This window comes from Gopherus evgoodei, chromosome 23 (assembly GCF_007399415.2).
Source record: "Gopherus evgoodei ecotype Sinaloan lineage chromosome 23, rGopEvg1_v1.p, whole genome shotgun sequence".
Taxonomy (NCBI): domain Eukaryota; kingdom Metazoa; phylum Chordata; order Testudines; family Testudinidae; genus Gopherus; species Gopherus evgoodei.
This window is the reverse complement of record NC_044344.1, coordinates 15,620,636-15,643,000: the sequence shown is the minus strand read 5'-3', so window position 1 is coordinate 15,643,000 and position 22,365 is coordinate 15,620,636. Positions and strand designations below refer to the sequence as shown.

At 48.7% G+C, this 22,365-nt stretch overlaps 1 protein-coding gene and 1 long non-coding RNA gene across 2 annotated transcripts; both read right to left on the bottom strand.

The window, feature by feature from the left end:
• Positions 1-9,121: 9,121 nt before the first annotated feature.
• Positions 9,122-17,250, bottom strand: LOC115639023 (zinc finger protein 551-like). The gene is made up of 3 exons (XM_030541291.1): positions 17,223-17,250; positions 11,196-11,309; positions 9,122-10,835 (listed from the first exon to the last, which is right to left on the bottom strand). Exon 3 carries the CDS (start codon positions 10,645-10,647, stop codon positions 9,697-9,699), a length of 951 nt encoding a protein of 316 aa, XP_030397151.1. The 5' UTR covers positions 10,648-10,835; positions 11,196-11,309; positions 17,223-17,250; the 3' UTR covers positions 9,122-9,696.
• A 58-nt stretch (positions 17,251-17,308) lies between these two features.
• On the bottom strand, positions 17,309-22,135 carry LOC115639026. The gene is made up of 3 exons (XR_003997575.1): positions 19,512-22,135; positions 18,012-18,561; positions 17,309-17,349 (listed from the first exon to the last, which is right to left on the bottom strand). It is a non-coding gene; the product is annotated as an uncharacterized LOC115639026 (long non-coding RNA).
• Between the last annotated feature and the right edge of the window lie 230 nt (positions 22,136-22,365).

Here is a 22,365-nt window from a genome sequence, read left to right as displayed (position 1 = left end):
AACACATGCATCCTTACGTATGCCACTAATTAAGTAAAACTACAAGATTTTTCACATTGTAAGGACAATTTTTAACCAGTTGATTTTAGGGAACTTTCCCAGGAGAGTGCATCAACTTCTTGATCTGTTGCCACTGCAGACCTTTCCCGGTTGTGGAGAGGGTCACCTCTCCCACGCCACCATTACTTTTCCCTTTATCGTAGACACCGTCAAGCCACTCAGCGTCATCTCCTCCCTGGGCTGTGAACTGACAAACCTGTAAGTCTCTGTAATAAAAGGGCTTGAGAGAATTAACGTGGTTCACTCGGGGCTTTAGGGAGGAATTGGGAAATGCTATGAGATAGTTAACAGCTCCTAGGCACTCTTGGACTGCGAATGGCCCTTCCCATGATGCTTCCATTTTATGGGCCTGTTGCGCCTTTAAGACCATAACCTGATCTCCTACCTTGAAGGAAAGCTCTCTCTGGTATGTCTATCATACCAGGCCTTTTGCTCTTCCTGAGCATCCTTTAGGTTCTCTTTAGCAAGGGCTAAAGAGTGTCGGAGGGTGCTTTGTAGGTTGCTTACAAAGTCCAGAATATTAGTCCCTGGAGAAGGCGTAAACCCCTCCCATTGCTGCTTCACCAACTGCAATGGCCTCTTAACCTCGTGGCCATACACAAGCTCAAACAGTGAGAACCCTAAACTGGGATGTGGTACAGCCCTGTAAGCAAAGAGCAACTGCTGCAACACTAGATCCCAGTCATTGGAATGTTCATTCACGAATTTATGTATCATGGCCCCCAAAGTTCCATTAAACCTTTCCACCAGGCCATTGGTTTGATGGTGGTACGGGGTGGCAACTAAGTGATTCACCCCATGAGTTTCCCACAGTTCTTTCATGGTCCTGGCCAGGAAATTAGTCCCTGAATCCGTAAGGATGTCGGAGGGCCAACCTACCCTGGCAAAAATGTCTGTTAAGGCCTGGCACACAGTTTTAGTCCTGGTGTTGCCTAGAGCTACTGCTTCTGGCCATCGGGTAGCAAAGTCCACGAATGTCAGTATGTACTGCTTTCCTCTGGGTGTCTTTTTTGGGAAAGGACCCAAAATATCCACAGCTACTCACTGAAATGGGACCTCTATTATGGGGAGTGGCTGGAGAGGGGCCTTGACCTGGTCTTGGGGCTTTCCCACTCTTTGGCACACCTCACAAGACCGGACATACTTGGCAACATCCTTGCCCATCCCCTCCCAGTGGAAGGACTTCCCCAACCGGTCTTTGGTTCTGTTCACCGCAGCATGGCCACTGGGATGATCACGGGCTAGGTTTAAGAGCTTCCCCCGGTATTTAGTTGGAACCACCAACTGTTTTTGTGGATGCCAGTCTTCCCGGTGTCCACCAGAAAGAGTATCCTTATATAAAAGCCCTTGTTCTATAACAAACCGGGATCGGTTAGAAGAGCTGAGAGGCGGTGGGGTGCTCCGTGCTGCCGCCCAAGCTTTCTGAAGGCTGTCATCTGCTTCCTGCTCAGTTTGGAAGGGTTTCCTGGAGGCTGGAGACACCAGTTCCTCCTTAGACTGTGGACTTGGGCTTAGTCCCTTGGAAAGCGATGTAGGTGCTGGGGTTGTTTTCGTGGCTGGTGAACCGCTCTCCGCTGGTGCACCAGGTGGTATTTCAGGCTCTGGTTGAGCCTCCTGGGTATGGTTGTCTGCTGCTTCTGCCAGTTCAAGCTCGCTGGCGCCCTCTGGCGTTGGGGTTGAAGATGTGTTTGCAAGCGCTGGCATCAGTGCTGGCAATGGTTCTGGTGCTGGTTGCATTTCCAGGTCCGGGTCTGGGACTGGAAGTACTGTGGCTGTTGCAGTCGTTGGCAGGGGATCCGGGTCCACTACCTCTGTCTGGGTCTCTGGTAACACACACGGGGCCCCTGTGGACGGCTCAGGAACAGGGATGGGTCTGGAAGCTTGCCTGGCTTGGCTGCATGTAACCATTCCCACCCTCTTGGCCCACTTTACCTGGTTGGCCAAGTCTTCCCCCAGTAGCATGGGGATGTGATAATTGTTATAGACTGCAAAAGTCCACATTCCTGACCAGCCTTTGTACTAGACAGGCAATTTAGCTGTAGGCAAGTTTACAGCTTGTGCCATGAAGGGGTAAATTGTCACTTGGGCCTTTGGGTTGATGAATTTGGGGTCCACTAAGGATTGGTGGATAGCTGACACTTGTGCCCTCGTGTCTCTCCACGCGATAACCTTCTTTCTGCCCACTCTCAAAATTTCCCTTCGCTCTGAGGGTATTTGAGAGGCATCTGGGCCTGGGGATCTTTGGAGTGATGGAGATATAATGAACTGCACTCGGTTGGGGTTCTCGGGGCAGTTGGCCTTTATATGTCCCAGTTCATTACACTTGAAGCATCGCCCAGCTGACTGGTCACTGGGTCGAGGTGGGTTACTGAAGATTGGTGAGGTGAGAGAATAGGGAGTCGGCGGCTTTCCTTGGGTTGTAGGTGGGGTCTTGGGTTGCCCTCGGTGATAGGGTTTATTGTTGGTGTGCCCCCTGGGGTAGTCGCTCCCCTTGACAGTAGCTTTTTTCTTTTCTGCCACTTCCATCCATTTGGCTCCAATCTCCCCTGCCTCAATTACTGTTTTGGGCTTCCCATCTATGATGTACCTTTCTATTTCTTCAGGAACACCCTCTAAGAACTGTTCCAATTATATTAGGAGGTGCATGTCGTCCAAAGAGTTAACATTGGCTCCTGATATCCAGGCATTATAATTCTTTGCAATGTAGTAGGCGTGTCGGGGGAATGACATATCTGGGTTCCATTTTAGGGTTCTGAACCGCTGACGGGCATGTTCAGGTGTTATCCCCTTCTGTATCTGGCCTTGGTTTGAAAAAGTTTATAATTGTTCATGTTCTCCTTAGGCATTTCAGCCGCCACCTCTGCTAAGGGTCCACTGAGCAGTGGCCTCAGCTCTATCATGTACTGGTCCTCAGAGATGTTGTACCCATGGCAGGTCCTTTCAAAATTTTCTAGGAAGGCCTCAGTGTCATCACCTGCCTTGTAGGTGGGAAATTTCTTGGGATGTGGAACAATAACTGGCGAAGGGTTGCTAGGATCAGCCGCGTTCTTCTGCTTAGCCTGTTCTAATTCCAGGGCCTGCCGGTGGGCCTCCCTCAGGAGTTCCAACTCTCTCCTGTGGGCAGCCTCTCTTTCTCTTTCTCTCAGCTCCATCTCTTGTAGTTTTTTTTTCCATGTCTCGCCTGTGGTTTGCGTCTTTGATTTGTACCTCTGCCTCCAGTTTTGCCCGTTCCTTGGAATTCATACTTCCGGCTTCCTTGTGCTGGGGCGCCCTCTGCTGTTTACTGCTTCAAATGCTGCTTTTCCATTGCCTTCTTCAGGTTGCTTAGCTACAGAGTCTTTTTTTTTTTTAACTCCTTCTACCTGGCTATTCCCGACAGAGCTAGAAAGAAAAAAAAACCATACATTTGCAAATGTGTTTTGCTGGTGTATGGTGACTCACAACTGGAGTCCCTTTGTTTAACAAAGATCCTTGTTAAACCCTAATGCCTTTGCCTTCAGAGTACTCAGAAGGGAGAGATCAAAAAAACTTGCAGACCTTTGCTTTTAAAAACAATCTCCGCTAGCCTGCTTTACACACAGCTAGCAGGAAAAGAGAAAGAAAAAATCTTACTGGCTTTTGCTTCTAAACCCAAACCTCTCAGTCTGCCTGCAGATAGCTAGCAGGGAGAGAAATAAAAACCTCACTGGCTTTTGGATTCTATCTTATCTATTTATCTATCCCACACGCTGCACACCATGTCATGATATAATTCCCCACTCTGAACCTTAGTGTCCAAAAGGTGGGGTACCAGCATGAATTCCTCTAAGCTCAATTACCAGCTTAGAATCTGTAGTGCTGCCACCAACCAGGAATTCCAGTGCCTGGTACACTCTGGTCCCCTAAAAACCTTGCCCAGGGACCCCGCAAGACCCAGAACCTCTGGATCTTAACACAAGGAAAGCAAACCCTTTCCCCCACCGTTACCTCTCCCAGACTTCCCCTCCCTGGGTTACCGTGGAAGATCACTGTGATTCAAACTCCTTGAATCACAAAACAGAGAGGACAATTCACTTTCCTCCCTTCTTCTCTTTCCTCCTCCCAGACTCTTCCTGAGAGAGAAAGTAATCCTGACACAGAGAGAAATTAGCCTCTCTCCCCCTCTTCCCTCCTTTCTCCCCACCAATTCCCTGGTGAATCCAGACCCAGTCCCCTGGGGTCTCACCAGAATAAAAAAAACAGTTAGGTTCTTAAACAAGAAAAGCTTTTAATTAAAGAAAGAAAAAACAGTAAAAATTATCTTTGTAAATTTAAAAAAAAAAGGAATAAATACAGGGTCTTTCAGCTATAGATACAGGGAATACTCTCCCAGCCTAAGTATACAAGTACAAATTAAAATCTTTTCAGACAAATGCACATTTGAACTCCTTCCAACCAAATACACATTTGCAAATAAAGAAAACAAACAGAAGCCTAGCTCGCTTTATCTACCTCGTACTCACTATTCTGGATCTATAAGAAACTGTATCAGGGAGATTGAAGAGAAACCTGGTTGCACATCTGATCCCTCTGAGCCCCCAGAGTGAACAACAACCAAAACTAACATCACAGCACACAAACTTCCCTCCCTCAAGATTTGAAAGTATCCTGTCCTCTGATTGGTCCTCTGGTCAGGTGACAGCCAGGCTTACTGAACTTGTTAACCCTTTACAGTCAAAGAGATATAAAGTACTTCTGTGCTATTAACTTTTCTTATTTGTTTATGACAGCACGCATCCTGCCATGTGAGCAAGCCACCTGCAAACACCATTTCCCCAAAGTGAGGACTTAGCCCTTAGGAATCTAAAGACACCAGCCTTTCCCCCTCTGCTCCCATCTACATGCTAGTCTGCTACTTGGTCACCACCACCTCTCCCCATACTTGTTTCCTTTCTACTTTGGACATGCTCCCCAACCACCTGGAAGCTCCCTCTGCAAGCCTGACCTGCTCCCCCCTTCCCTGCTCCCCCGACATTCCTTTCCTGCTGTTGACCTATGTTCCTTGAGGTTAACTCCAGTGTCTTTAGCTGCTGTAGCTTAATGACCCCAGCAGTCACAGAGCCACTTGTAGCTTCTCTGGCTATAGCCATGGAGCCAATTGCTAGAGGCCAGCCTTAAACAGCTGCAGCTACTAGCCGCAGGAGGGGGTGGCAATTCCAAGGCTGAGCATGCTTGAACCTTGCAATGGCAGCACTAGGGACTCTAAATCCTCAGCCCTGACCCTAGGCAGCTGCAGACTCTGCAGTTAGGCACTTCCCTTCTCTAGGACATGGCTTTAAGTACCTGAGATGCCCATCACCTGCAGCAGAGGCCACCAATTCCCACGCACCCCTCAGCTAGCACATAGTCATGCAGAAAGTGCAGCCTGAATCATTTTGGAAGCTGGCGTGCCAGGAGGTTCCCATCCCTGAGCAGCAGCTCTTCAACAAGCTCACAAGCCCCCCATCCGCTGTGGGACCAGAACCCTGTGAAGACAGTGGAGTTACCCTGAGTATAACCAGTTCTGTCCAAAGCCTGTTGAAGTGAGTGAGAGTCTTTTCATTGTCTTTAATGGGCTGTGTATAGAAGCAAAGGCCCCATTCTAGACTCTAGGAGCAAAGTACATTCTGTGCGGCACTGGTTTACTAGCATAACAGGAAGGTCTCACATCACCTAGTGAATAAGCAACACCTCCTACAGCACCTAACGCTTTCTGAGAGGCTTCCCACCCAATTACTAAATGTGAACCTGCTTTGATTACAAAGGCTGAACATATCAGGTGGTATCGTCACAAAAGCAGGGCACTTCTGAATTCAGCAGGAATTGTGGATGTGCACAGAACACATACAGGACTGCAGTAAAGTGGAACAATTTTCAGCTTGTGTGATTGGAAGATGTTTGGATCTGTCTTATAAGACTGTCCTACATAAATGAGGAAAAGTTGAGGTGCCTCTGTTATTCTTTTGTTCCATTTTTTGTTTCTATGGGGAATTTGCCAGTGCAATATCACTTCCTTTAAACAAACAAAACTAAAAAATAAATAAAATAAAAATGGTAATGGCTGTTGAAAATAGCAATTCCAGCCCTAGTTAGCACTGGGAAGACCCCAGCATTTGTTGCTCAATTGTATCCTACTTTTTATACAGCAAATGACAGTGGATCAGCATATTTGATTTGGGAGAAATGAAGTAACAGTTGCCCAAATTGAGCTTGAGCACTCCTGAATGTTGAGGATATTCACTTCTGGAAGGCAGGTGCTAGATTTCCTTTCTGAATATTAGATAAATCTGGAAAAGAAAAGTAAATTTCTATTTTCATGGCTCAGAAGTGAAAATCCTCCTGTACTGTATCTGAAGCTGCCCAGGTCCTCTAGTAGAGCCTCCCCTCTCTTACTTAACATTTTAACTTCTGGTGGGATTCACGTACCTCCCTTGCTAGGCTTCAGAAAGAGAGGGGCACTGTCCATTTAGTCCACCCAGTTCCTTCTTTGGGGGCTGGCAGGAGAAGTCACATCGGCATCCCTAAGCCAGTCTGGGGAAGTCTTCTGAGGGTGCTACCTGGCGCAAAGCTTTCTACTCTTTCGGCACACTTGTTCCCCATTCACACCGCCACCCCCTTCTAGCAGCCAGCTCTCCATTCACAGCAAGCTGCAGTGCATGGAGTCTCTCAGCTTCCCTCCTCCCTTTCCTGTTGATACTGCTCTTGTGTGGATTGGTCCAGGCTGAGGTTGACGGTGGGATGGAAATTTTTGAAATCCTGGTGGAATTCCTCAAGGGCTTTCTTCCATGGGTCCAGATGATGAAGATGTCATCAGTGTAGCGCAAGTAGAGTAGGGGCGTTAGGGGACGAGAGCCGAGGAAGCGTTGTTCTAAGTCAGCCATAAAAATGTTGGCATACTGTGGGGCCATGTGAGTACCCATAGCAGTGCCGCTGACTTGAAGGTACACATTGTCCCCAAATGTGAAATAGTTATGGGTGAGGACAAAATCACAAAGTTCAGCCACCTGGTTTGCCAGGACTAATTGGTGAGAATATACTCTCAAGCCTACCCAGGAAAAGGGGTGTAGGGACTTAGGGGGGGAATTAGTCTCAAGGCTGTCCAGAAAAGGACGGGTTAGGGACTTGGGAGATATTTGGGGAAAGGTAGAGTTCCAAGTGGCTCTCCCCTAAGATTTCGAATACACTTGGTGGTGGCAGTTTACTGTTAACCTAAGCTGGTAAATAAACTTAGGGGGTCTTTAATTCAGGTCCCCACATCTGTACCCTAAAATTCAGAGTGGGGATGGAACCTTGATGGGGGAAAACGGATTCCCCACTTGTGACCTGTGTGCTGTCCTCCTCCTCCTCTTCATCCTCCAAAAAGCCATTCTCCCTCTGTGCAACTCCCAACTTGCACGTGTCCATGGACAATGGTGGGGTAGTGGTGGCATCACCCCCCATAATTGCATGCAGTTCACGGTAAAAGCAGCATGTATGGGGGTGTGACCCAGAGAGCCCATTCGCCTCCCTAGCTTTTTGACATGCTTGCTTGAGCTCCTTGATTTTTACATGACACTGCTCTGTGTCCCTGGAGTAGTCTCTTTCTGACATGGCCGTGGAGACTTTAGCATACATATACCTCTACCCAGTATAATGCAACCCAATATAACATGAATTTGGATATAACGCAGTAAAGCAGGGCTCCGCGGGTTGGTGGGTGGGGTTGGGGGGCTGCACATTCTGGTGGATCAAAGCAAGTTCAATATAACGTGGTTTCACCTATAACACAGTAAGATTTTTTGGCTCCCGAGGTCAGCGTTAGACGTGTATTGGTGTTTCTTTTTTTGGAACGTAGTTCTCCCATAACAGATTCGTCTCCCCAACATGTGATGAGATCCAGTACCTCCTGTTCAGACCATGCTGGAGCTCATCTGTGAATCCAGGACTGAGTGGTCTCTAATGATGATTGACTCTGCATGGTCGCCTGTGATGGTGGACTGTCCTGATGGTCACCTGTGCTGATGAGCTCACCACAGTGGCCAAACAGGAAATGAAATTCAAAATTCCCGGGGCTTTTACTGCCTATCTGGCAAGTGCATCGGAGTTGAGAGTGCTGTCCAGAGTGGTCACAAGGAAGCATTCTGGGATAGCTCCCGGATGCCAATAATGTCAAATTGTGTCCACAGTACCTCTAATCCAGAACTGCAATCTCGATTTTAGCACTACTCTACTTGCTGAGGTGGACTACAGAAACCAGATTAAAGAGCCCTTTCAATTGAAAAAAAAAAAAAAGATTTGGGCATGTGGATGGAATCAGTTTTATTTTGAATTAACTCGGCTAATTCTGAAAAAAACGTGTACTGTAGACCAGCCCTAAGGCTATGTCTACACTTCAAACACTGGAAGTATTTTTCTGACAACCCAATCCAACCCTGTCTACACTGGGGCTCACCTTAACTACTTCTCTGTGGAGTAGATTTTTCACACCCCTGAGAGATGTGGCTATGTCAACATAGCTTTTCATTGTAGATCAGCCTCTAGCCGGCTTTTAGACATGAAAGGCAGTGGAGTCCAGCCTTTTCCTTGATATTGATGGTTGACCGATTACAGCTTTCCTACCTGTTAGACACATCGTACGACAGACGTCAGGCCTTTCCTTTGCAAATTAGAGAAGTGGGGAACTCAGTGACCCTTACAGGTTAAGTGGGTAAAAAGTTATAAAACTTGTCTCATCGAGTAGTTTTCCTTTTAATAGAAATTAACTTTGAAGCTAAGCAAAATAATTTCTATCTGAAATACAAAAAATTTAAATCTATACTGGGCCAATATTCTCTTACACACTCTTTCTTACACACATTCTCCCACTCCAACCTTTGGAGGGAGGTTTTCTACCAGAACGCCTTACACTACATGTGAGTTCATATATCTCTGGCTCTTTTGCCATGTGTGTTGGTGGAAGGGGTTTCCTATATGGGAATGTTTGCATCATGGGGAAAAACACCTCTCTTGTCACACTTTTTAATCTTTCAAAGTAGGAGGTGGTAGAGGAGAAGTGATGTAAATACATAAAACGAGAAAACTAGGGTCTAATCTACACTAAAGACATTTATTGGTGTAACTATATTGCTCAGGGGTGTGAAAAATACACATTGGTGAGAACTGTAGTTACACAACTCTCCTCCCCTGTGAAATAACACTACATCAGCAGGAGAGCTTTGCCTGCCGACATAGCCACCGCCGCTTGTGGGGGATGGACTAATAAAGTCCTAGGAAAGAGATTTCTCCCATTGGTGGAGAGCATCTGTAACAGCAGTGCTACAGCAGCACCAACATCAGCTTTACTGTGTAGCCAGAAAGTCAGACACAAAACCTTAGAATCAGGACTCAACATGTGAGTATCCAGAAGTCTGAAATTGGAGCTTGACACATTTGTTGCCTCATTGGTTACCATCACTTCTACAGCCTGAAAGTCCTTGTTACCCATTCAGGCAGCCAGTTTGGGATCTACGGAGAAGGACTGTCCTATGAAGCACTCTCTCTTTGGATCCAAACGGTGAAGGATGATTGTTCTCAATCTAACCCTGGTATCTTCTGGAACGGTAAATGAGACACACTGAACTAGGAAGTGGAGCTGGACAAAATTTCTTTGGGCCCTAAGGTTTACCCACACTCACTGCTTTCATAGGTTCTCTCACTTGTGTGGATTTTCTGATGCCTAATAAGGTTCCAGCTGCAACTGAAGGTTTTCCCACACTCACTGCATTCAAAGGGACTCTCCCCTGTGTGGAATCTCTGATGCCTAATAAGGTGCGAGCTGCGATTGAAGGTTTTCCCACACTCACTGCATTCATAGGGGCTCTCCCACGTGTGGACTGTCTGATGTCTAATAAGGTGCGAGCTGAAACTGAAGGTTTTCCCACACTCACTGCATTCATAGGGCCTCTCTCCTGTGTGGACTGTCTGATGTCTAATAAGGTGCGAGCTGCGACTGAAGGTTTTCCCACACTCACTGCATTCATAGGGCCTCTCCCCTGTGTGGACTGTCTGATGTCTAATAAGGTGTGAGCTGCGACTGAAGGTTTTCCCACACTCAAGGCATTCAAAGGGCGTCTTCCCCATGTGGATTCTCTGATGTGCAGAAAGGGCTGAGCTCTCAGTGAAGTATTTCCCACACTCATTGCATTTACAGGGCCACTCCCCTGTGTGGATTTTTTGATGGGCAATAAGGTTTGAGTGGCAATAGAAGGTTTTCCCACACTCATGGCATTTATAGGGCCGCTCCCCTGTGTGGATTCTTTGATGGGCAATAAGGTGTGAGCTGCGAGTGAAGGTTTTCCCACACTCACTGCATTCATAGGGCCTCTCCCCTGTGTGGATTCTCTGATGATCACAAAGGGCTGATCTTCGAGTGAAGCATTTTCCACATTCATGGCATTTATAGGGCCGCTCCCCTGTGTGGATTCTCTGATGAACAGAAAGGGTTGATCTTCGAGTGAAGCTTTTCCCACACTCACTGCATGTAGTTTCCCTCTTTCCTATGAGGATTTCCTGCTGTGTTGTTGTTTCCTTGATGCTCTTCTGAGCTCCCCGACAGGAAATAAATTTACCCATTTTCTCTCCTGGCTGGTTTCCCTGCTCTCTTTCTGGTGTGTGCTGAGTCTCGCATGATTTTCCCTGCTCATGACTCTTCGACACTTTTCTTTTTGATCTTTGCAATAATTCGCTGTGTTTATCCACTTGCTCAACATTTTCCTGCTGAGAATTCTGCTCCTCTTTCTCACATACTATTGCATCACCTGCTGTGATAGAGACAGAAACCTCAGACAGGGATGGAAAAGGGATGACCAAACCAAAACAAGTGCTGGAGGGAGGTCAAATAAAAATCAAGAACTCAACACCTCCAAACTCTTCCCCCAAATAGGAGAGAGGAGGGGATCAATTCAGCCTTCTCATCCCATTCAAATTTGCAAGGGGAATGGAGGAAGCTACTGCCTGGTGTCTGCTAGGATCTACAGGAAGCCATGAACTATATTTACCCTGAGGATATGACTCCTCCTAGGGACAATAATAAACTGAGAGACATCCCAAGGGCTTGTACGGCATTCCAGATGTTTCCTTCAGGCACTTACAGATTCTGAGTTGGTTTAATGTTTCCTCACCTGTGCAGGGAATTCTCAGGATCTCTCTTTCCTCTGAATCCTGGAGGTCTAGGACCCATGACTTTTCCCCTTGTTCCAGCTGGGAGATCACATCAGGCTGGGAAACTGGAAACCCTGCTCAGATAAAAGAAAACAAAAGGAGTTCAGTGGATTTCTTAAGACTTGGTCATAAAAAACATTCTATTAATTTATCTTCAGTGCTTAGTGTGACTTGGTGTGCCTGGGGCAGTCCTCACTGAAAATGCCAAGGTCAGGGCAGGTTGAAAAAGGGAGAGCAGACGCTCCCAAAACTGGTGGTTAACACTGACGTTAAACTCACTGACCAGAAACAAACTGTGCTTCTGATCACCCACACGGGTTATTGAGAAGCTGAAAAAAGAAATCACACTGCCCCCTTTATTGCATTGCACTTCTCTGACTCCCAGTCAGCACCTAGGTCTGGTACAGTAAGAGGTTATTTAAAAACTCTGCGCACATATACGAAATGTTCTTTTGACCCCAAAGGGTCAGCCACATTACCAAGTCAGCACGGGGTTGGATCTTACTGAAAATACCATGATGCCAGACAATACTTTAGCATCTAAACTAAAAGTTTAGATAAGAAAGAGAAAGAAAACCAGAAACAGAAAGAAAGTTGTTAAATGGGAAGACAGTCATAAACATTCAGAAATCTATATATCAGGTTCTTAGCAGCACTCCTAAGTTGCCGGCTTGAAAGTCTGTTTGGAACACAGCCACAGCTTGGATGGGTCACTCAGTCCTTTGTCCAAGGCTTCAGTTTGCATAGGTGCTGACTTTTGGTTTTGCCAGTGGGTGCCCCATCCTGGCTCCACCCCCTTCTCCAAAGCCCTGCCCCCACTGTACTTCTTCCTGCCCCATCCCCCTAGACTCTCCTGAATGCTGCCTCCTTACTGACCCCCTGCCCTAAATGCCTCCTACCTACCGCTCACTCCTTTCCACTCCCTCCTGCCTTAAGGGCGAGGGTTCTTGTGCTGGAGGAGTGTTCTGCCAGTTTTGAGGGGAGACTATTTTCAGCATATTTATACACTTTCAGTGTACTCATTGAAAGTGTGTCTATAACTGGTATCTCCCCTTCCTGATGTTTCCCAATTCTTGTTCTCTACCTGGGTCCCGTTTCCCATCTCTCTCTCTTTCTGCTCCTCACCTCCTGGTGCCTTTGTTTAGTGCCCGCTCCCACCCACGCACTCAAAGCAGTTCTATCTTCCCCCAAGCCCCACCCACTGTGGCCAGCCCAGAAGCTGCCCACCCTGAGCCAGAGAGAGAAATTGAATTCAACAGCCCAGCATAGAAATGGTCCATTTATTCATCCTGCTTTATGGCTGCTGTGTTACTCCAGCTCCTCTCAGTCCCCCAGGCTGCAGCCCACCCCCACTTCGAAGCTCACTCAGTGGCTCCCTCACCCACTCTGCAACTTTTGTGGGCAGGGAGCCCCACTAGGATCATGGTCAAAGGTGCGGGGGGAGGGGTTGCTTCCTCCCCTGGGCTGCAGCAGCCCAGCACCCCGAAGACAAACAAGCTCAGGCATCCCAAGGTGAAGCAGGGCAGCGTCTCCTGACTTGAAGCTCATACACAGGGGTGAATGCAGCAAAAGGAATGCAGCTCCCAGGGAAGAGGAGATGGGGGGGTGGATGGATCCAGGGGAAGGAAGTCAGTCTTTCCTGACGCAGATGCTGATCGGCGTGGGGAGTGATAAACTTCCTCTCAGGGAGGAAAAGCCCCTCAGCCAAGCTTGATCTGGGCAGGAGAGGGGGAAGACAGTTTTGAGGGGAGCAAGCGTTACTTTCCCAGCATGAGAGCTGGCCATGGAGAAGAGCCCACAGGGAGGATATGGCTACAAGCACTGGTGGTGTGCTGGCCCCTCTTGTCCCCCCACACATGAGGGAATGGATGCAGAGCCCTGGGACCTGGGTCAGAACCGTAGGGGTTGAGAGCTCCCAGAGCCCACATGGGAAGAGTCTGGGCACAGGCAGGGTCCAGGTTGGGAAGGGGGGCTGCTCATTTGCACCTGGGGCTAGGGCTGCAGTGAAGCCCCTCTCACCTTTGGCCATGGCTCGGTGCACCCAACTGGCTGGCTGGAGCACAGGGAGGGTGCAAGCAGCTGGCCTCTGGCCAAGTTCACTCATCAGACACCAGGGCAAACTTTTCTTAAAGGAGCAATGTCTTCTGGTTTGTCCCCCTGCCCAGCACTAAGGAAGCCCCTGCTGGTTTCTGCTGGCTGGAGGGGAGTACAGGTCCTGGGGGAGACACCAGGGTGGGCTGAGAATGGCTGGCTCAGTCCTTGAGAAACTCCCCCCCAGCCCGTACTGCCCCCATCAGCCCCCTGAGGCAAGCCGAGAAGCTGCCCAGCCATCTCCCTCCAGCCCTCTGCCGAGACGCTGCCCACCCCATCCCCAGCCCAGAAGCTGCCAAGCCCTGAAAATTAAAAGGACTCACACACGCCTGCAGTGGAGCTGGGAGCTACAGCAGCTGCAGGGAAAACAGTTGATAGGCAGGCATTGGCACCAAACCGCTGATTGGCCACAGCCAGCCAAAGAGCTGCTGAGGGCTGCTGAGCATGCTAAATAGCTGATTGGCGTTGCCAACAGCTGAGCTCCCCGGTGGGTGCACAGCACCCACAGAGTTGGGGCCTATGTTGGTTTGTAGAGAAGTGGCTCCAGAGGTAGGAAGAGGGATTGAAGACAAAATGCAGATGATGCAGCTGCCTTTTATATTCCTTTTGCTATGTGGCTTGTACTTCCTGTGTCCCAAACACAAGCTTCACAGCACAGGGCATGGAAAAGCCTTGGAGTTCTCAGTACACAGGCATATCCCTGCATGTTTTGATGACTCAATAGATATATCCCCTTGATCCTTTCCATGGATTCATTGTACAGCTGATGATCCTGGATGGGCCATCAAACAGGGTAGGCAATGCTGATGCCAATATGTCTGAGGTGGCACCCAGAAACACAGTCCGGAATACAGATATACCCTATGTATCTCCATCTCACACTACAAAGGTGATATAAACAAACAAAGGCCTTGGCTACACTGGCGCTTTACAGCGCTACAACTTTCTCGCTCAGGGGTGTGAAAAAACACACCCCTGAGCGCAGCAAGTTACAGCGCTGCAAAGTGCCAGTGTAAACAGAGCCCCAGTGCTGGGAGCGTGGCTCCCAGCGCTGTAAGCTAATCCTCATGGGGAGATGGAGTACCTGCAGCGCTCGGAGAGCTCTCTCCCAGTGCAGGTGCTGCGACCACAGTCGCACTTCAAAGCCCTGCCACGGGAGCACTCCTGCGGCAGCGCTTTGGAGTTTCAAGTGTAGCCAAGCCCAAAATGATCATACTTGGAAAATTATAACATTTTCCCTGACACCTAACATGGCATATCTAGCACAATTCATTGCAATTTTATCATAATGGTAAGTAATAATAATATAAAGTGTCTCACAATTCCAGACAGTGTCACACTTAGTAAACCAGTGAATTCCCAGAACCAGCTGCCCAGGTCCTTGAAGATGCAGAACACTCTGCTTAGGAGGGATTGAAATAGCCACATATCTGCTGGGAACACACACAGACAGGCCCTGTGTCAGTCTGTAATCCTATGTTCACTCTTCTGGAAAATTATGATCAATTCTGTACACAGTACTGTTTGTAAAGTATCACTTGAAATTGCATAATCTACTGAATATTATCCTCCTGTTAAAATGTGTAACAACACTGCATGTAAAGTTATGAGATTTTCCTGTATGATATTACAAAAAGTTACAGTTCTGGGGAACACCCACAGACCAGTTCCTCAGAGACAGCAAGGCAAACAGCTGGTCAAACAACCATTCTCCTGCACGGGGAAGGTGTGAAGAAGACATTTACATTCTATCTCATGAAGCTCATATCTACAACAAACAGCCTGGCACCATCACTCAGCTGAGAACTGAAGCTGTTTCTAACAGAAAGGACTGAATTATAAAAAGAGGTGAGGAAAGTCTCTCTCTCCTCTTTCCCTCTGCCTATGACAAATCCTGAAGAACTGAACTTGGGCAGCAGGGGCAGGTTAGGGAGAGTCCTGGCTGAAAGGAAAGACAGCCTGTCTCAGCACATGGTGAGAGAAACATTTGCTTTGAATCTATTTTAGCTTGTTAACTTGGACGTTAGTTTGTGTTTTCTCTTGCATTTCTTTTGTAAACAATTCTGACTTTTATGCCTCATTAGCCAGTCACTGAAAAGATTTTTTTTCCAGCAGTTAATTTTGTTTTATTGTTTTACCTAACCAGTGTGTCTGGATTCAAGTGTGTTGGAAACTCCATTTGGGATAACAAGGCTGGTGCAGTCATTTTCCAGTGATGAAATGACAGATTTCATATGAGCTTGCATTGTTCAGTAGTGTGCTGGACAGGACAAGATGCACATTTCTGGGGGAAGTCTAGGACTGGAGAATTTTCTGGGGTTCTCAGGTGCGGTACTGTAATTCGGGAGTCACTGACTAGTAGCACCCAATACAGTGAAACTGGGAGCAAGTTTTACATGCTGGACACTGTGTGTTAACTGCCCAGGAGCGGCTGCTCTCACAGTAGAGCAGTGTAAAAGGCACCCCAGCCAGGGGAACCAAGGGGACACAGCTGTTCAACAGTCCAGACTGCACTGTAGTTAATGTCACAGACACTCAATTTCAAAGAGGCTCCTAAAACACAGAAAGTAAATCCATGTGCCAGAAATCCAAGACTCCAGAGAGAGGGCAAGTCTCCCTGGCTCTGCTTCTTGCTGACAGAGGTCCAGAGAGAATGAGAGAGTCCTGGGAAAGCTGGGAACAGTAACCACGGGCTGGTGGGGCTCAGTAGAGAAAGGGAACAGGAAGGGCAGGGATATTACTGAATGTAGGATCTCAGCAGTACTAGATGTCAGGATAGCACATAGTGCAGCCCATTGGAAAACCATCTCAATTATACATATAAAATGATGGGGTCTAAATTATCTGTTTCCACTGAAGAGAGATCTTGGAGTCACTGTGGATAGTTCTCTGTAAACATCCACTCAGCGTTCAGTGGCTGTCAAAAAGCAAACAAAAAGTTGGGAATCATTAAGAAAGGGATAGATAATAAAAGACAGAAAATATCATATTCTCTCTCTATGAATCCATGGTAAGCCCACATCTTGAATACTGCATGCAGATGTAGTCTCCACATCTCAAAGAAGATATATCGGAATTGGAAAAGGTTCAGAAAAGGACAAAAAGATGATTAGGGGTATGGAACAACTTCTGTATGAGGTGAGATTAAAAAGACTGGGACTTTTCAGCTTGGAAAAGAGAAAGGGGGGATATGAGAGAGATCTATAAAATCATGACTGGCATGGAGAAAGTGAATAAGTGTTATTTACTCCTCATAACACAAGGACTAGGAATCACCAAATGAAATTAATAGGAAACAGGTTTAGAACAAACAGAAGGAAGTATTTCTTCACACAACGCACAGTCAACCAGTGGGACTACTTGCCTGAGGAGGTTGTGAGGGCTAGGAATATAAACAGGGTTTAAAAGAGAACTGGAAAAATTCATGGAGGTTAACTCCATTAATAGCTATTAGCCAGGACGGGTAGGGAATGGTGTCCTTAGGCTCTGTTTGTCAGAGGGGGGTGATGGATGGCAGGAGAGAGATCACTTGGTGATTGCCTGTTGGGTTCACTCACTCCAGGGCACCTGGAGTTGGCCACTGTCAGTGGACAGGATACTGGAGCAGACAGACCTTTGCTCTGACTTAGTACGGACATTCTTATGTTCCTACGTTATGCTGGACCTAAGCCCCAATTTTACTTGGGCAAACTCGACATATTTGACACTGTGTGATACTGATCCTGTGCGCTGTTCCAAAAGTGTTCTGCAGCAGGGAAGGGTCTCTGTTAGTGTGTGTGTCACTGGCATATTGCAGTGATGCAGAAACAGGGCAGAGTGGATATGGCATTGGGGGGTGGCATGAACCATCTCTCTTCATTTCCCCTTCCAAGAACAGAGGGGATGGGAATTCTTACCCAGCGAGGTCACATTCTCATAGTTCTCCTGCATGACGTCTCTGTAGAGGGCTCTCTGAGTGGGGTCCAGCAGAGCCCCCTCTTCCCTGGTGAAATACACAGCCACCTCCTCGAAGGTCACCAGCCCCTGAAAGAGCAAGAGTCCAACACTCAGTACCTGCTGTACCACTCACACTTTCAATCAAATGGAAGCTCTGGTGGATGACAGTCAGAGTCCCACCCCCAGCCCAACCAGAGAATCCTGGAAATACAGGTGAGGGGATGAACAAAGAGCCCCTTGTCTCTCCCAGCAAATCCATCACATACCTACTAGCCACAGACTGATACAGGAGATGAAGCCCCTAGCAGGGTTCAGGGAGAGCTCGCTGGTAGGAAGCCCAACCCTCCTCATTGTGAGGAGCTGGGTATGAAGGGAGGGGAATCTCCCCTATGTCTGACTGGTAGGTGCCACCTTCATATCTCTCAGCAGCCAGTGGTGAGTCGGGTCAGGCTCCAGCACCGGGAGATTGGTCAGTTTTCCTAGCCCCATGTAGGTGGGTTATTTTCTGTTCCAGAATTGAGGGCATTTCAACCTCCTAATCTCATGAGTCTGCTCCTAGAGTCTATGCCATTTATTAAACAACTCCCAGCAGGTTTGCCACAACCTGTCCCCCTCCCTTCCCCATCCTGTGCATTTCCTGCCCCGCTCCAACCTCCAAACCAGACTACGCAAACCTTCCCATCTCTGCTGTATTTGCTGTTCCTCTCCCTCCAGCAGGAACCCACCAGCAACCCCCCAGTAATCCCTACCTGAGCTGGCTCCACTGCAGCCATTTCTCTCCTATGTCCCATGAGAGGATGGAATGAGCTAGAGTGAAACATGGACCTCATTCTGCAAGCTTGGCAGGGCGAGAAGGGCAATTGTGGAGGTTTCAGAACAGGTTTTAGTTAGTTTCACATCACAATTCCCCCAGGCCCTTTCCCTGCAGACAGACATCCTAGATTCTGCCATCCTGGGAAAATGCTTGATCTCTTTATTATAGTGTAATCCTGGTCCCTCCTGCCAGGCTAAGCCCAGAGAGATATTTTTAACCTCTCTTCTCCGTCCCTCCATCCCATAACAAAACCCTGGTCTACAACTGAGGTGGAGGCTGATCTAAGATACGCAACTTCAGCTATGAGAATAGCGTAGCTGAAGTTGGTTTCCTTAGATCGACTTACTGCAGCATCCGACTGCTGCTGCTAACCCATCGAGTCCGCATTCGCCCCTTGAGGCAGTGGAGTACTGGAGTTGACGGGAGAGCACCACCTGCCGAGCCGGTGGTAGGCTAGACCTGCTCTTTGTCTCTGAACACAAAGCCTAGAAAAGAGCAGAACCAAAGGAGTTACTCTGGGGGATTCCCTCGGACACTGAGCCCAGGGCAGTCACACCCCAGCAGGGGGAATATCGAGCGAGGAACTGGCTTTTCCTCTGATCCTTTTCTTGTTCACTGGAAATCTCCCCACCGACTCATTTCTCCCACTGCCCCTTTCAGTCTCTCCTTCCCCTGTCCTCTCTCCCTGCCCCTCTGGCTGGGAAAGTTCCATTCCAGGGGGCTTTGCTCTTCCATGGCTGGATTTTCTCCTGGCAACTGCTAATGGGAGGAGAGGCTGTTTGTGTAAAGTCACTTTCTTGCTAGTCCCCAGCACTTTCTCAGAGGTCTTTCAGTTAACTTGGAGTTAACTGAAAGAATTTGTATTAACAAAGGTCTGCCCAGGTCTGCCCCAAGGGGCTAGTACAAGCTGGAGAAAGTCATCATCTGGGCCAGGCAGAGAAGAAGCTTTAATTAAGGTCACTTCCCAGCATAGAACCCCCACTGGGGGAGCAGCAGCTGCTAAGCCTGGTCTCCCAGATCACGATGGAGGCTGCAGCGTCTGACCCAGGAAGCTGAACCCCAATATCCTGAGCAGAGAGGGACAGAGCATTTGAGCACCTTCCCTCCTTTAGCTCTCTGGGGAGAGCAGCTAATGAGAGCCCCTCCTCACAGGGAGAATTGCTGATCTCATTTGCCCCACTGTCTATCTGGAGTCACTCCTTGTCTTTCCATACAGTGACTCTGGATTATCATGGTCTCAATGAAACCAGATTTCAGAATGAGTCCAGAATGCTGTGGAAGAGACCATTGTGTGGCAGTGCTGACCCCCTTCCCACCTCTCTCACCCCCTAGATCTAGGACAAGGACTTGGGGGGGAGGGGCACAAATTTTCCCAGTGGAACCAGAAGTTCCTGCAGTTTTCAAAAGGGGAGAAAAAAAAAATCTGTGATTTCACCTCACAGTGTTTGGTAAGTGGCTAGAAAGTTATCACAGTGTCTGGGCCTGGCTGGCGAATGCCGGGCAGTGCTTGGAGCCAGGATTCTGGCACAAGCTGATGAGATAGAAGGAACATGGTTAGTAGCAGCCCCCAGAGCCTCCATCCAGGGGCCCCCAAACATCCCCAGTACCCAGACCTCCCAGCCAGGGTCCCACCAGATATTCCCTGGGACCCAACCACCAGAATCCCTGGCTAGAGACCCCAGATACCCTTCAGAGCCCCACCAGCCAGAGAACCACCACCAGATCTTCACTGCCAGGCTAGGAATCCCAAAGGTTTCCCCCTACCAAGAGCCCCCACCAGCCAGCCCCCAAGGGGACCCCAACTGGGAACTCACTGCCTGCCTGGGATTTTCCTACTGCCTGCCTAGGACCCCTGCCTGCCCTTCAGGCAGAAAGATAAGACATGTCCATGCCCTGTCACTAGCAAATAATGGTCACCATGGATCCATCCCAAGGTGGCTATATCTTAGCAATGTGGGAAGCAGCCCCTCACAGAGGCCATTTGTCATGGGGTTTGGGATACTTCTGGACCCACGCTGCACTCAGAGTGACCTCCTCATCCTGTGACAGCTGGAGAAAAGAAAAGGGTCCAGCCAACTCTCCTGTTACCAGCTGGGAACCACTGATCCCCAAACAGGGAGAGGCTTCTGGCTTTGATGTGTATTAAATATGTGGCTGGTCTCTTTCTTTGGCAAACATTTTAACAAAGATAAAGGGGGGAAGAAATGATTCTCCAAGGAGAGGGGAAAGATGATCACTGGGCAATTTAACCCTCTGCAACATCCAGGATGAAGAATGATTCAGGGCAACAGGTTCACTGGAAGGAAGAAGTTGCTGGGATTTAGAAACACAGGGAACAGTCCCAAAACCGAGAGGATTTTTTATTGATATTTGATAATGACATAGAAAGAGGGAAATCCTGAGCTCTGAGATCAATGTGCAGAAATGAAAGAGAAAGGGTGGAAATCTGAGCCATTTTGGATCCACTTTTGCCAATTATAGAGAGAAAAGTGTAAAATCGGAGGGATTTTATATCAGTTGTTGGTATGAGGTAAAATCTGAGTGTATGTCACATCAATATTTGATAATTGAATAGAGCAGAAATGGGCAACATTTGCAAACATTTTATATCCATGTTCAAGAATCTGAGGAAAGGTGTAAATCTGAGATTTTCTTTGTATTTTATCATTAGAGAGACAGGGGAAAAAATCTCAAGGCATATTCAATTAGAAATAGACAACTAGAGAGAAGTAGGGCAAATGTTTAGGATATTTTATATCAGTCTTTGAGATTTGCAGAGAAAACGTGTCACAAGGTAAGCAATTGATAATGAGAGAAAAATACCAAGATCTGAGGGGATTTTATGTTGCTGTTAAATAACTAGAGGGAAAGGGGGACTGTTTGACTGGATTTTATGAGACTATCCAAAACATAAACAGAAAGTGATGGTTCCCCACTGCCACCATTCACATGGGCAGCAAGGAGCCCTTTGAGGAGCTGATTTAAGAGGGCAAGGGGGGGGGTGAGCTGGAGCTGGAAGGCTCCCTGGACAAAGGAAGGGGGCAGCAGCAGGTGATGGGCAAGTGACTGGCAACTGAGGGCTGGGGGAAACTGTGTTGGTAGTTTGGGGTCACTGGGTGGGTTTGGGAAACGGGTCTGGGCAGTCTCCATGGGGGACACGTGCTCTTCGCGTCCCCGCCCTGGCAGGGAATGGGCATCTCATCCCAGCCCCACACCAGGGACAACCATGTTCTGGGGAATGACCCAGGGCAACAATTTCCCACCTAAACAAGAACAAAACGCTGCAGATAAAATGGGTGGGAAAAACTGCCACATCGGAGAGATTTTAAATGGACCCTTGAGAAGTATGGAGAGAGCAGGGCAATATCGGGGGAGATTAGAGAGCGGATCACTGGGGGGGGGGGGGATCTCCCTGGATTTTATAGCCACGTACGATAACGAGAGAAAGGGGAAAAAAGCTTGACAAGACTGTGTGTGTGGGAGGAAGTGGCACAAACAAGGAAGGATTCAGTGAACTTACCCCCACCCCATGGGGATTTCCTGGCTGCACAGAAATAGTTCAAATTTCCCACCCCAATGATCTTCCCCCCTGTGCAACCCCGACTCACCCCCCCAGTCCAGATTTTGCCATTTAGCCCCCCCAACCCTGCCTCCAGGTCCTTGACCCCCCCCCGACCAGTCAATTCCCTCCCCCTATTCAGCCCCCGGCCACACACCCCGCTGTTCCCATCGCCCCTCCCAGCCCCTGTCACTAGCGCCCAGCGGAACGTTCCGGATGATACGGGCAGAGGGAAGGGCAGCGGCTTCAGCAGCTGTTACTGAGCATGCGCAATACGCGGTGAGTAGCATATTGCTAACGCGAGCGGTTTAAAACACCGCCCCGCCCCCCGCCGGGCCCCAGGCTCCGCCCCGCTCCCCCCACCGGGCCCCAGACTCCACCCCCCCATCCAAGCGGGGCCGGGGCGGATCCTGGTGCAGCTCATGGGGCGGAGGCAGCTCCGAGGCTTCTCCCAGGCTCCCCGGGGCAGAGTCACTTTCCCGCCCTCCCCCTGGGGTCTCTCACTCCCCGTGGGCTTACCAGAGGGTGGGGCCCAGCTGGAGGAACCCCCCCCCGGCCGAGCCCCCTTACAGACCCAGCGAGCAGCTGCGGCTCAGCCCGAGCCCGGCTCACACGGAGGCGGCAGTAGCAGCTTTGCTCTCCCTTCCCCGGGGAGGGGGCTGGCACGGAGCATGCGCAGTTCCAGCTGCTGAACCCCTGCCTTACCTGGGCTGGAGAGGGCGGAAGCGGC

Excerpts from the sequence above, each read along its gene's own strand:
- LOC115639023 (XM_030541291.1), bottom strand. The coding sequence starts at position 10,647 with ATGGGTAAATTTATTTCCTGTCGGGGAGCTCAGAAGAGCATCAAGGAA.